General features: G+C 47.4%; 1 protein-coding gene across 1 annotated transcript in view; it reads right to left on the bottom strand.

The window, feature by feature from the left end:
* The window catches only part of ARHGEF39 (Rho guanine nucleotide exchange factor 39), a gene marked incomplete in the record, with an annotated part of 172,684 nt that overhangs the window by 43,292 nt on the left and 113,455 nt on the right, over positions 1 to 15,937 (bottom strand). The window contains 1 exon segment of the mRNA XM_077478238.1: positions 2,358 to 2,486. Within this exon segment, the coding sequence (XP_077334364.1) occupies positions 2,358 to 2,486 (129 nt within the window).

Below are 15,937 nucleotides of genomic sequence, written 5' to 3'. Positions count from 1 at the left end.
CCACCGCGCACTCCAGGTCAACTGCCTCCTTTTAAAGACATCCAAATGGCGTTATACGATCCGCGCGGAAGGCGTGGTATCCGAATGTATAGTGGCGCCAAAATACGGCGCATGCGTGCCTGGAGACCGCCGACCACACGAGGCGAAAATCACCTCAACGCCGCACGCGTACGAGCGTACGGCCATAGCGCGTGCGCAGTGCTTCATCATTATAAAACACACAGCATGGAGACGTTCTGTAACAGAGGGGAAATACAGCAATCCCAGAGGGGGTTCTCACCAGTCCAGGACCTGAAAACCAGGTTCAATCTTCCCCCATCACGGCGGGTAGTGCCTCTGTGGCCCTTCATGGACCGGGTCCCCCATCTTTGGGGTCCCCCACCCTTGGGCCTGTAAAGCACCCTTTGGGTTATCTTGGGCAAGAAGATGACCAGAATACCACCATCCAAGGGTCCAGCGCCTAAATAGGACACGCTACCAGCAAAACCTCGTTCTTGCATCGAGGCTCGGGGTATCCTCACTGGGACGCTCCACTGACAAAAATTTGAAGAGCTTCACGTCCGTGACCATCACCTGAAGACACTGGGGAAAAACTGAGGCAACTCCCGCATGGGAGGGTTTATATGGGAGGAACCTTCTTGCTATTGGTTGCCAGTGTCCAATCACCTAGAGGTAGCGTATAACCCAGATAGTCATGAATAACTGCTGTGTGTCCCGTGATGTATGATAAAGAAAACATTTACGTTGTGGGGGAGGATTATGGTGTGGGGAGGGGGGGGATTATAGTGTGGAGGGGGAATATGGTGTGGGGAGGGGGGGCATTATGGTGTGGGGAGAGGAGGATTATAATGTGGGGAGGGGGGGATTATAGTGTGGGGAGGGGGGGAATTATGGTGTGGGGAGAGGGGGATTATAGTGTGGGGAGGGGGGATTATGGTGTGGGGAGGGGGGAGATTATGGTGTGGGGAGGGGGGGAATTATGGTGTGGGGAGAGGGGGATTATAGTGTGGGGAGGGGGGATTATGGTGTGGGGAGAGGGGGATTATAGTGTGGGGAGGGGGGGAATTATGGTGTGGGGAGAGGGGGATTATAGTGTGGGGAGGGGGGATTATGGTGTGGGGAGAGGGGGATTATAGTGTGGGGAGGGGGGGAATTATGGTGTGGGGAGAGGGGGATTATAGTGTGGGGAGGGGGGAGATTATGGTGTGGGGAGGGGGGAGATTATGGTGTGGAGGGGGATTATGGTGTGGGGAGGGGGGAGAGGGGAGATTATGGTGTGGGGAGAGGGGGGAGATTATGGTGTGGGGAGGGGGGAGATTATGGTGTGGAGGGGGATTATGGTGTGGGGAGGGGGGAGAGGGGAGATTATGGTGTGGGGAGAGGGGGGAGATTATGGTGTGGAGGGGGATTATGGTGTGGGGAGGGGGGAGAGGGGGATTATAGTGTGGGGAGGGGGATTATGGCGTGGGGGGGATTATGGTGTGGGGAGGGGGGAGATTATGGTGTAGAGGGGGATTATGGTGTGGGGTTGTTTTGTGGAGTGCAGATTATGGTGTGGGGGAGGGGGGATTATGGTGTCGGAGGGGGGATTATGAGGTGGGGGGAGGGGGGATTATGTTGTCAAAGGGGGGATTATGGAGTGGGGGAGGGGGGATTATGGTGTCAGAGGGGGGATTATGGAGTGGGGGGAGGGGGGATTATGGTGTGAGGGTTGCTTTTCAGAGGTTGGGCTTGGCCCCTTAGTTCCAGTGAAGGGAACTCTTAAGGCGTCAGCATACCAAGACATTTTGGACAATTTCATGCTCCCAACTTTGTGGGAGGAGTTTGGGGACGGCCTCTTCCTGTTCCAACATGACTGCCCACCAGCGCACAAAGCAAGGTCCATAAAGACATGGATGAGAGAGTTTGTGGTGGAGGAACTTGATTGGCCTGCACAGAGTCCTGACCTCAACCCCATAGAACACCTTTTGGATGAATTAGAGTGGAGACTGCAAGCCAGGCCTTCTCATCCAACATCAGTGCCTGACCTCACAAATGCTCTTCTGGAAGAATGGGTCAAACATTCCCATAGACGCCCTCCTAAACCTTGTGGACGGCCTTCCCAGAAGAGGTGAAGCTGTTATAGCTGCAAAGGGCCAACTCAATATTGAACCCTCCGGACTAAGACTGGGGAGGCCATTACAGGTCATGTGAAGGCAGGCGTCCCAATAATATAGTGTACATAGGAATGATCTGATTGGACAATCCCGGAGTTCCATAGATACATAGAAATCACCCAATTGGACAACCCTACAGTGCCATAGATACATAAGAACGATCTGATTGGAGAATCCTGCAGACACATCATGTGACCTCACCTGGGGTGGCGATTCGGACTCGTCTCCCTTTTAGCAGTTTCTGAACTCTCTGAAGCTGGATCTCGTTCTCCTGAAGTTGCTGAGCGTCCTCGATGTACTCACAGGCTGCAGAAACCGCCTGAAGAGCGCCTGCGAGAGAAGGAATATTACTCTGGGGCGGAGGAGGCCCTATGAGGGGAGTGGGGCCCACATGGGCACAGCGGGTCAAATCACACGGGAATCCAATGAAAAAATGGGGCCGTGCCAACTTCTTTTTTTAATGCAACGCAGACAAATAAAAAACTATCGTCAATAGACATTGAGATGTTCTCAAGAACGACTCTATTCTGGGCCCTAAATGACCTGAGAAAGCAAAAAGGTGCTTTTCAGAGGGGCCCCTTTGTTTTTTTTCATAATTTGATTGGCTTTTTCCCCTGCGAAAGATGTGCAGTGTGTCATCATAACACATTGGGGAGACATAAAACTACTGAGTTCAGGTCAACTGTCCCTAATAAGACCTATAACATCAAATCGTTTTGTGTGTGTAGCACTCGTTATGTGGTGGATCTAATTAGTTGCCCTTGCGGCAAACAATACTTTTTCGATTAGAGTGCGGAACACATTGCTCTAATCAAAAGTAGTGACTCTAAACACTCCGTCCCTAGATATGTACCCCGATGGAGGGGAGGAGCCATGACAAGACGGGTGTCTCGTTTTGGAGACATAATGGATATACGAGCTTCAGTCCCACTCCCCGCTCGGTTTGAACGTGGAGTGTGACATTAATGCCTTCATTAACCACTTGCCGACCGCCGATGTACGTCCTATTTTTTTGAAGAGGGATATCTCGGTAACAGGAGCAGCTGCTGCCACAACCCGACATATCCATCTCTTCAGGCGGCGGTCGGCTGTACGATAACGGTGGTCTGCGCGGCGGATTCGCCGCGAGATCACCGCTATCGGCTGCGGGAGAGGTGCCACCCCCCCTCCCGCACCTTCCGCCACTTACCGGAGCCGTCGGTAGCGGCGGAGGCGATCGGGTCCTCTTCCTAGCTGGGTATGGAGACGAGTGAGGCTAAGATGGCCCCCACACATCTCTATACCATAGGAGGGCGGAAGCCACGTCAAAACGTCACTTCCGCCCACACCTCTTAAAGGTATATTTTTTTTAAATGTCATTTTTTATTTTTATTTATTTTTTTGCTGCATTTTAGTCCAAATATGAGATGTGAGGACTGTTTGACCCCCCGGATCTCATATATAAGAGGACCTGTCGTGCTTTTTTCTATTACATGGGATGTTTACATTCCTTGTAATAGGAATAAAAGTGATCCATTTTTTTTTTTTTTTAAAACAGTGTAAAAAATAAATAAAATCAATTAAAATAAATAAGGAAAAAAAAAAGGTTTTTAAAAACATCCCGTCACGACGAGCTTGCGCACAGAAGCGAGTGCATACGTGAGTCGCGCCCGCATATGCAAGCGGTGGTCAAACCACACATGTGAGGTATCGCCGCGATCGGTAGAGCGAGAGCAATAATTCTAGCCCTAGCAAAAAATGCAACCTGTAGAATTTTTTTAAATGTCACTTATGGAGATTTTTGAGGCTAAAAGTTTGACGCCATTCCACGAGCGGTGGGGGGGCGCAATTTTGAAGCGTGACATGTTGGGTATCAATTTACTCGGTGTACAATTATCTTTCACAATATAAAAAAAAAATTGGGCTAATTTTACTGTTGTCTTATTTTTTTTATTCAAAAAAGTGAATTTTTTCCAAAAAAATAAGTGGGCTTGTAAGAACGCTGCGCAAATACGGTGTGAAAAAAAGTATTTCAATGGCCGCCATTTTATTCTCTAGGGTGTTAGAAAAAAAAACAATATAAAATGTTTGGGGGTTCTAAGTAATTTTCTAGCAAAAAAAAAAACAACTGTTTTAAACATGGAAACACCGAGTCTGAAAAAGAGGCCTGGTCCTTAAGTGGTTAATGAGGCTTGAGAATACAGGGGGGGGAAATATTTAAATATGTGATTTTTTTGGATTACGTGTATATTTTGTTATATCATTTTCTGTCTCGCATGTATTTTGGGTATACATATTTTATATATCTTTTATATTTTCCACAATTTTATACAATTTCTACATTTTCATGATTGTGATAGCATTGTTGAATTTGCTGCTCTGTGGTGGGTTGGGTCCCACTTCCCACTGCCCGAGGGCCCCGTGCCACTAGGGGGCCCCATCAGGGTTGCCAGCCTCAGTAAAACCAGGGACAGTGTGTAAAAATCTGTGTTTTTTTTTTTTACATCTGTCTGTGAAATGTCCCTTCCCGACATCATTTTGGTCTAAAAATCCCGAGATTATAGCTGCCCCGCCTCTCCAGTACCTTCTCAGCCAATAGAAACATATCTGTGTATACCGTGTGTACTGTGTGATTGTATACTGTGTGATTGTATACTGTGTGTGTGTGTACTGTGTGTGTGTATACTGTGTGGCCCCATAATCTCCTATTGCCCGGGGGCCCCATGAGTTGTCAGTCCACCCCTGGATAGGTATGTGAAGCGTAAGCCACGTATTTGCATAAACGGAGGCGTGGAATGTACCCTCAGGGTCCCATGTCCGGTGCGTACTGGAGGTGTTGCGGTGCTGTTGACCGCGTCACTTCCGGTGGTGCCGTTAGGTGTTTGCGTTCCACTGGAGGTCCGGAAGTGACGTTGAATGGGAAATCGCGTCACTTCCGGAAGTGCAGGCAAGACGCTGCGGAGACATTGCCGCTGTACTTGCGTTTCACACTGGCAGGATCCGGAAGTGACGACGAGCAGCAAGTCGCGTCATTTCCCGATTAATATGCGAACGGTGAGTGGCGTCATTTCCCGATTAATATGCGAACGGTGAGTGGCGTCATTTCCCGATTAATATGTGAACGGTGAGTGGCGTCATTTCCTGATTAATATGAGAACGGTGAGTGGCGTCATTTCCCGATTAATATGTGAACGGTGAGTGGCGTCATTTCCCGATTAATATGCGAACGGTGAGTGGCGTCATTTCCCGATTAATATGTGAACGGTGAGTGGCGTCATTTCCCGATTAATATGTGAACGGTGAGTGGCGTCATTTCCCGATTAATATGAGAACGGTGAGTGGCGTCATTTCCCGATTAATATGTGAACGGTGAGTGGCGTCATTTCCCGATTAATATGAGAACGGTGAGTGGCGTCATTTCCCGATTAATATGCGAACGGTGAGTGGCGTCATTTCCCGATTAATATGTGAACGGTGAGTCGCGTCATTTCCCGATTAATATGTGAACGGTGAGTGGCGTCATTTCCCGATTAATATGTGAATGGTGAGTGGCGTCATTTCCCGATTAATATGTGAATGGTGAGTGGCGTCATTTCCCGATTAATATGCGAACGGTGAGTGGCGTCATTTCCCGATTAATATGTGAACGGTGAGTGGCGTCATTTCCCGATTAATATGTGAACGGTGAGTGGCGTCATTTCCTGATTAATATGTGAACGGTGAGTGGCGTCATTTCCTGATTAATATGTGAACGGTGAGTGGCGTCATTTCCTGATTAATATGCGAACGGTGAGTGGCGTCATTTCCCGATTAATATGTGAACGGTGAGTGGCGTCATTTCCCGATTAATATGAGAACGGTGAGTGGCGTCATTTCCCGATTAATATGTGAACGGTGAGTGGCGTCATTTCCTGATTAATATGTGAACGGTGAGTGGCGTCATTTCCTGATTAATATGTGAACGGTGAGTGGCGTCATTTCCTGATTAATATGAGAACGGTGAGTGGCGTCATTTCCCGACTAATATGCGAACGGTGAGTGGCGTCATTTCCCGATTAATATGTGAACGGTGAGTGGCGTCATTTCCCGACTAATATGCGAACGGTGAGTGGCGTCATTTCCCGATTAATATGCGAACGGTGAGTGGCGTCATTTCCCGATTAATATGTGAACGGTGAGTGGCGTCATTTCCTGATTAATATGAGAACGGTGAGTGGCGTCATTTCCCGACTAATATGCGAACGGTGAGTGGCGTCATTTCCCGATTAATATGTGAACGGTGAGTGGCGTCATTTCCCGACTAATATGTGAACGGTGAGTGGCGTCATTTCCCGACTAATATGTGAACGGTGAGTGGCGTCATTTCCCGACTAATATGCGAACGGTGAGTGGCGTCATTTCCCGATTAATATGTGAACGGTGAGTGGCGTCATTTCCCGACTAATATGCGAACGGTGAGTGGCGTCATTTCCCGATTAATATGCGAACGGTGAGTGGCGTCATTTCCCGATTAATATGCGAACGGTGAGTCGCGTCATTTCCTGATTAATATGTGAACGGTGAGTGGCGTCATTTCCTGATTAATATGTGAACGGTGAGTGGCGTCATTTCCCGATTAATATGCGAACGGTGAGTGGCGTCATTTCCCGATTAATATGCGAACGGTGAGTCGCGTCATTTCCTGATTAATATGTGAACGGTGAGTGGCGTCATTTCCCGATTAATATGTGAACGGTGAGTGGCGTCATTTCCCGATTAATATGCGAACGGTGAGTGGCGTCATTTCCCGACTAATATGCGAACGGTGAGTGGCGTCATTTCCTGATTAATATGCGAACGGTGAGTGGCGTCATTTCCTGATTAATATGTGAACGGTGAGTGGCGTCATTTCCCGATTAATATGAGAACGGTGAGTCGCGTCATTTCCTGATTAATATGTGAACGGTGAGTGGCGTCATTTCCCGATTAATATGAGAACGGTGAGTGGCGTCATTTCCCGATTAATATGTGAACGGTGAGTGGCGTCATTTCCCGATTAATATGAGAACGGTGAGTGGCGTCATTTCCTGATTAATATGTGAACGGTGAGTGGCGTCATTTCCCGATTAATATGAGAACGGTGAGTCGCGTCATTTCCTGATTAATATGTGAACGGTGAGTGGCGTCATTTCCCGACTAATATGCGAACGGTGAGTGGCGTCATTTCCCGATTAATATGCGAACGGTGAGTGGCGTCATTTCCCGATTAATATGCGAACGGTGAGTGGCGTCATTTCCTGATTAATATGTGAACGGTGAGTGGCGTCATTTCCCGATTAATATGTGAATGGTGAGTGGCGTCATTTCCTGATTAATATGAGAACGGTGAGTGGCGTCATTTCCTGATTAAATATGTGAACGGTGAGTGGCGTCATTTCCTGATTAATATGAGAACGGTGAGTGGCGTCATTTCCCGATTAATATGCGAACGGTGAGTGGCGTCATTTCCCGATTAATATGTGAATGGTGAGTGGCGTCATTTCCTGATTAATATGAGAACGGTGAGTGGCGTCATTTCCCGATTAATATGCGAACGGTGAGTGGCGTCATTTCCCGATTAATATGTGAACGGTGAGTGGCGTCATTTCCGATTAATATGTGAACGGTGAGTGGCGTCATTTCCTGATTAATATGTGAACGGTGAGTCGCGTCATTTCCTGATTAATATGAGAACGGTGAGTGGCGTCATTTCCCGATTAATATGTGAACGGTGAGTGGCGTCATTTCCCGATTAATATGTGAACGGTGAGTGGCGTCATTTCCCGACTAATATGCGAACGGTGAGTGGCGTCATTTCCCGATTAATATGTGAACGGTGAGTGGCGTCATTTCCCGATTAATATGAGAACGGTGAGTGGCGTCATTTCCCGATTAATATGTGAACGGTGAGTGGCGTCATTTCCTGATTAATATGCGAACGGTGAGTGGCGTCATTTCCCGACTAATATGCGAACGGTGAGTGGCGTCATTTCCCGATTAATATGTGAACGGTGAGTGGCGTCATTTCCCGACTAATATGCGAACGGTGAGTGGCGTCATTTCCCGATTAATATGCGAACGGTGAGTGGCGTCATTTCCCGATTAATATGTGAACGGTGAGTGGCGTCATTTCCTGATTAATATGAGAACGGTGAGTGGCGTCATTTCCCGACTAATATGCGAACGGTGAGTGGCGTCATTTCCCGATTAATATGTGAACGGTGAGTGGCGTCATTTCCCGACTAATATGTGAACGGTGAGTGGCGTCATTTCCCGACTAATATGTGAACGGTGAGTGGCGTCATTTCCCGACTAATATGCGAACGGTGAGTGGCGTCATTTCCCGATTAATATGTGAACGGTGAGTGGCGTCATTTCCCGACTAATATGCGAACGGTGAGTGGCGTCATTTCCCGATTAATATGCGAACGGTGAGTGGCGTCATTTCCCGATTAATATGCGAACGGTGAGTCGCGCCATTTCCTGATTAATATGTGAACGGTGAGTGGCGTCATTTCCTGATTAATATGTGAACGGTGAGTGGCGTCATTTCCCGACTAATATGCGAACGGTGAGTGGCGTCATTTCCCGACTAATATGCGAACGGTGAGTGGCGTCATTTCCTGATTAATATGCGAACGGTGAGTGGCATCATTTCCTGATTAATATGTGAACGGTGAGTGGCGTCATTTCCCGACTAATATGCGAACGGTGAGTGGCGTCATTTCCCGACTAATATGCGAACGGTGAGTGGCGTCATTTCCTGATTAATATGCGAACGGTGAGTGGCGTCATTTCCTGATTAATATGCGAACGGTGAGTGGCGTCATTTCCCGATTAATATGCGAACGGTGAGTGGCGTCATTTCCCGATTAATATGCGAACGGTGAGTCGCGTCATTTCCTGATTAATATGTGAACGGTGAGTGGCGTCATTTCCTGATTAATATGTGAACGGTGAGTGGCGTCATTTCCCGACTAATATGCGAACGGTGAGTGGCGTCATTTCCCGATTAATATGTGAACGGTGAGTGGCGTCATTTCCCGACTAATATGCGAACGGTGAGTGGCGTCATTTCCTGATTAATATGCGAACGGTGAGTGGCATCATTTCCTGATTAATATGTGAACGGTGAGTGGCGTCATTTCCCGATTAATATGAGAACGGTGAGTGGCGTCATTTCCTGATTAATATGTGAACGGTGAGTGGCGTCATTTCCCGATTAATATGTGAACGGTGAGTGGCGTCATTTCCCGACTAATATGCGAACGGTGAGTGGCGTCATTTCCCGATTAATATGTGAACGGTGAGTGGCGTCATTTCCCGACTAATATGCGAACGGTGAGTCGCGTCATTTCCCGATTAATATGTGAACGGTGAGTGGCGTCATTTCCCGATTAATATGTAAACGGTGAGTGGCGTCATTTCCCGACTAATATGCGAACGGTGAGTGGCGTCATTTCCCGATTAATATGTGAACGGTGAGTGGCGTCATTTCCCGATTAATATGTGAACGGTGAGTGGCGTCATTTCCCGATTAATATGTGAACGGTGAGTGGCGTCATTTCCTGATTAATATGAGAACGGTGAGTGGCGTCATTTCCCGACTAATATGCGAACGGTGAGTGGCGTCATTTCCCGACTAATATGCGAACGGTGAGTGGCGTCATTTCCCGATTAATATGTGAACGGTGAGTGGCGTCATTTCCCGACTAATATGCGAACGGTGAGTGGCGTCATTTCCCGATTAATATGTGAACGGTGAGTGGCGTCATTTCCTGATTAATATGTGAACGGTGAGTGGCGTCATTTCCTGATTAATATGCGAACGGTGAGTGGCGTCATTTCCCGATTAATATGTGAACGGTGAGTGGCGTCATTTCCCGACTAATATGCGAACGGTGAGTCGCGTCATTTCCCGATTAATATGTGAACGGTGAGTGGCGTCATTTCCCGATTAATATGTGAACGGTGAGTGGCGTCATTTCCCGACTAATATGCGAACGGTGAGTGGCGTCATTTCCCGATTAATATGCGAACGGTGAGTGGCGTCATTTCCCGATTAATATGCGAACGGTGAGTGGCGTCATTTCCCGATTAATATGCGAACGGTGAGTGGCGTCATTTCCTGATTAATATGTGAACGGTGAGTCGCGTCATTTCCCGATTAATATGTGAACAGTGAGTGGCGTCATTTCCTGATTAATATGCGAACGGTGAGTGGCGTCATTTCCTGATTAATATGTGAACAGTGAGTGGCGTCATTTCCTGATTAATATGCGAACGGTGAGTGGCGTCATTTCCTGATTAATATGTGAACGGTCAGTGGCGTCATTTCCCGATTAATATGTGAACAGTGAGTGGCGTCATTTCCTGATTAATATGCGAACGGTGAGTGGCGTCATTTCCTGATTAATATGCGAACGGTGAGTGGCGTCATTTCCTGATTAATATGCGAACGGTGAGTGGCGTCATTTCCCGATTAATATGTGAACGGTGAGTGGCGTCATTTCCCGACTAATATGCAAACGGTGAGTGGCGTCATTTCCCGATTAATATGTGAACAGTGAGTGGCATCATTTCCCGATTAATATGTGAACAGTGAGTGGCGTCATTTCCCGATTAATATGTGAACGGTGAGTGGCGTCATTTCCCGATTAATATGTGAACGGTGAGTGGCGTCATTTCCTGATTAATATGAGAACGGTGAGTGGCGTCATTTCCCGATTAATATGCGAACGGTGAGTGGCGTCATTTCCCGATTAATATGTGAATGGTGAGTGGCGTCATTTCCTGATTAATATGAGAACGGTGAGTGGCGTCATTTCCCGATTAATATGCGAACGGTGAGTGGCGTCATTTCCCGATTAATATGTGAACGGTGAGTGGCGTCATTTCCCGATTAATATGTGAACGGTGAGTGGCGTCATTTCCTGATTAATATGTGAACGGTGAGTCGCGTCATTTCCTGATTAATATGAGAACGGTGAGTGGCGTCATTTCCCGATTAATATGCGAACGGTGAGTGGCGTCATTTCCCGATTAATATGTGAACGGTGAGTGGCGTCATTTCCCGACTAATATGCGAACGGTGAGTGGCGTCATTTCCCGATTAATATGTGAACGGTGAGTGGCGTCATTTCCCGATTAATATGAGAACGGTGAGTGGCGTCATTTCCCGATTAATATGTGAACGGTGAGTGGCGTCATTTCCTGATTAATATGCGAACGGTGAGTGGCGTCATTTCCCGACTAATATGCGAACGGTGAGTGGCGTCATTTCCCGATTAATATGTGAACGGTGAGTGGCGTCATTTCCCGACTAATATGCGAACGGTGAGTGGCGTCATTTCCCGATTAATATGCGAACGGTGAGTGGCGTCATTTCCCGATTAATATGTGAACGGTGAGTGGCGTCATTTCCTGATTAATATGAGAACGGTGAGTGGCGTCATTTCCCGACTAATATGCGAACGGTGAGTGGCGTCATTTCCCGATTAATATGTGAACGGTGAGTGGCGTCATTTCCCGACTAATATGTGAACGGTGAGTGGCGTCATTTCCCGACTAATATGTGAACGGTGAGTGGCGTCATTTCCCGACTAATATGCGAACGGTGAGTGGCGTCATTTCCCGATTAATATGTGAACGGTGAGTGGCGTCATTTCCCGACTAATATGCGAACGGTGAGTGGCGTCATTTCCCGATTAATATGCGAACGGTGAGTGGCGTCATTTCCCGATTAATATGCGAACGGTGAGTCGCGTCATTTCCTGATTAATATGTGAACGGTGAGTGGCGTCATTTCCTGATTAATATGTGAACGGTGAGTGGCGTCATTTCCCGACTAATATGCGAACGGTGAGTGGCGTCATTTCCCGACTAATATGCGAACGGTGAGTGGCGTCATTTCCTGATTAATATGCGAACGGTGAGTGGCATCATTTCCTGATTAATATGTGAACGGTGAGTGGCGTCATTTCCCGACTAATATGCGAACGGTGAGTGGCGTCATTTCCCGACTAATATGCGAACGGTGAGTGGCGTCATTTCCTGATTAATATGCGAACGGTGAGTGGCGTCATTTCCTGATTAATATGCGAACGGTGAGTGGCGTCATTTCCCGATTAATATGCGAACGGTGAGTGGCGTCATTTCCCGATTAATATGCGAACGGTGAGTCGCGTCATTTCCTGATTAATATGTGAACGGTGAGTGGCGTCATTTCCTGATTAATATGTGAACGGTGAGTGGCGTCATTTCCCGACTAATATGCGAACGGTGAGTGGCGTCATTTCCCGATTAATATGTGAACGGTGAGTGGCGTCATTTCCCGACTAATATGCGAACGGTGAGTGGCGTCATTTCCTGATTAATATGCGAACGGTGAGTGGCATCATTTCCTGATTAATATGTGAACGGTGAGTGGCGTCATTTCCCGATTAATATGAGAACGGTGAGTGGCGTCATTTCCTGATTAATATGTGAACGGTGAGTGGCGTCATTTCCCGATTAATATGTGAACGGTGAGTGGCGTCATTTCCCGACTAATATGCGAACGGTGAGTGGCGTCATTTCCCGATTAATATGTGAACGGTGAGTGGCGTCATTTCCCGACTAATATGCGAACGGTGAGTCGCGTCATTTCCCGATTAATATGTGAACGGTGAGTGGCGTCATTTCCCGATTAATATGTAAACGGTGAGTGGCGTCATTTCCCGACTAATATGCGAACGGTGAGTGGCGTCATTTCCCGATTAATATGTGAACGGTGAGTGGCGTCATTTCCCGATTAATATGTGAACGGTGAGTGGCGTCATTTCCCGATTAATATGTGAACGGTGAGTGGCGTCATTTCCTGATTAATATGTGAACGGTGAGTGGCGTCATTTCCTGATTAATATGAGAACGGTGAGTGGCGTCATTTCCCGACTAATATGCGAACGGTGAGTGGCGTCATTTCCCGACTAATATGCGAACGGTGAGTGGCGTCATTTCCCGATTAATATGTGAACGGTGAGTGGCGTCATTTCCCGACTAATATGCGAACGGTGAGTGGCGTCATTTCCCGATTAATATGTGAACGGTGAGTGGCGTCATTTCCTGATTAATATGTGAACGGTGAGTGGCGTCATTTCCTGATTAATATGCGAACGGTGAGTGGCGTCATTTCCCGATTAATATGTGAACGGTGAGTGGCGTCATTTCCCGACTAATATGCGAACGGTGAGTCGCGTCATTTCCCGATTAATATGTGAACGGTGAGTGGCGTCATTTCCCGATTAATATGTGAACGGTGAGTGGCGTCATTTCCCGACTAATATGCGAACGGTGAGTGGCGTCATTTCCCGATTAATATGCGAACGGTGAGTGGCGTCATTTCCCGATTAATATGCGAACGGTGAGTGGCGTCATTTCCCGATTAATATGCGAACGGTGAGTGGCGTCATTTCCTGATTAATATGTGAACGGTGAGTCGCGTCATTTCCCGATTAATATGTGAACAGTGAGTGGCGTCATTTCCTGATTAATATGCGAACGGTGAGTGGCGTCATTTCCTGATTAATATGTGAACAGTGAGTGGCGTCATTTCCTGATTAATATGCGAACGGTGAGTGGCGTCATTTCCTGATTAATATGTGAACGGTCAGTGGCGTCATTTCCCGATTAATATGTGAACAGTGAGTGGCGTCATTTCCTGATTAATATGCGAACGGTGAGTGGCGTCATTTCCTGATTAATATGCGAACGGTGAGTGGCGTCATTTCCTGATTAATATGCGAACGGTGAGTGGCGTCATTTCCCGATTAATATGTGAACGGTGAGTGGCGTCATTTCCCGACTAATATGCAAACGGTGAGTGGCGTCATTTCCCGATTAATATGTGAACAGTGAGTGGCATCATTTCCCGATTAATATGTGAACAGTGAGTGGCGTCATTTCCCGATTAATATGTGAACGGTGAGTGGCGTCATTTCCCGATTAATATGCGAACGGTGAGTGGCGTCATTTCCCGATTAATATGTGAACGGTGAGTGGCGTCATTTCCCCATTAATATGCGAACGGTGAGTGGCGTCATTTCCCGATTAATATGCGAACGGTGAGTGGCGTCATTTCCCGATTAATATGTGAACGGTGAGTGGCGTCATTTCCCGATTAATATGCGAACGGTGAGTGGCGTCATTTCCCGATTAATATGTGAACGGTGAGTGGCGTCATTTCCCGATTAATATGCGAACGGTGAGTGGCGTCATTTCCCGATTAATATGTGAACGGTGAGTCGCGTCATTTCCCGATTAATATGTGAACGGTGAGTGGCGTCATTTCCTGATTAATATGCGAACGGTGAGTGGCGTCATTTCCCGATTAATATGCGAACGGTGAGTGGCGTCATTTCCCGATTAATATGTGAACGGTGAGTGGCGTCATTTCCCGATTAATATGCGAACGGTGAGTGGCGTCATTTCCCGATTAATATGTGAACGGTGAGTGGCGTCATTTCCCGATTAATATGTGAACGGTGAGTGGCGTCATTTCCCGACTAATATGCGAACGGTGAGTGGCGTCATTTCCCGATTAATATGCGAACGGTGAGTCGCGTCATTTCCTGATTAATATGTGAACGGTGAGTGGCGTCATTTCCCGACTAATATGCAAACGGTGAGTGGCGTCATTTCCCGACTAATATGCGAACGGTGAGTGGCGTCATTTCCCGATTAATATGCGAACGGTGAGTCGCGTCATTTCCTGATTAATATGTGAACGGTGAGTGGCGTCATTTCCCGACTAATATGCGAACGGTGAGTGGCGTCATTTCCCGACTAATATGCAAACGGTGAGTGGCGTCATTTCCCGATTAATATGTGAACGGTGAGTGGCGTCATTTCCCGACTAATATGCAAACGGTGAGTGGCGTCATTTCCCGATTAATATGCGAACGGTGAGTCGCGTCATTTCCTGATTAATATGTGAACGGTGAGTGGCGTCATTTCCCGACTAATATGCGAACGGTGAGTGGCGTCATTTCCCGACTAATATGCAAACGGTGAGTGGCGTCATTTCCCGACTAATATGCGAACGGTGAGTCGCGTCATTTCCCGATTAATATGTGAACGGTGAGTGGCGTCATTTCCCGATTAATATGCGAACGGTGAGTGGCGTCATTTCCCGATTAATATGCGAACGGTGAGTGGCGTCATTTCCCGATTAATATGTGAACGGTGAGTGGCGTCATTTCCCGATTAATATGTGAACAGTGAGTGGCGTCATTTCCCGATTAATATGTGAACAGTGAGTGGCGTCATTTCCCGATTAATATGCGAACGGTGAGTGGCGTCATTTCCTGATTAATATGCGAACGGTGAGTGGCGTCATTTCCCGATTAATATGCGAACGGTGAGTGGCGTCATTTCCCGATTAATATGTGAACAGTGAGTGGCGTCATTTCCCGATTAATATGTGAACAGTGAGTGGCGTCATTTCCCGATTAATATGCGAACGGTGAGTGGCGTCATTTCCTGATTAATATGTGAACGGTGAGTGGCGTCATTTCCCGATTAATATGCGAACGGTGAGTGGCGTCATTTCCCGATTAATATGTGAACGGTGAGTGGCGTCATTTCCCGATTAATATGTGAACGGTGAGTGGCGTCATTTCCCGATTAATATGCGAACGGTGAGTGGCGTCATTTCCCGATTAATATGTGAACGGTGAGTGGCGTCATTTCCCGATTAATATGTGAACGGTGAGTGGCGTCATTTCCTGATTAATATGAGAACGGTG

The sequence above is a fragment of the Lithobates pipiens genome, unplaced genomic scaffold (genome assembly GCF_037356315.1).
Source record: "Lithobates pipiens isolate NorthernLeopardFrog02 unplaced genomic scaffold, aLitPip1_a1.2 Scaffold_13, whole genome shotgun sequence".
NCBI classification, from domain to species: Eukaryota; Metazoa; Chordata; class Amphibia; order Anura; family Ranidae; genus Lithobates; species Lithobates pipiens.
The sequence above is the reverse complement of the archived record's forward strand: the minus strand, read 5'-3'. Positions and strand labels throughout refer to the sequence as shown.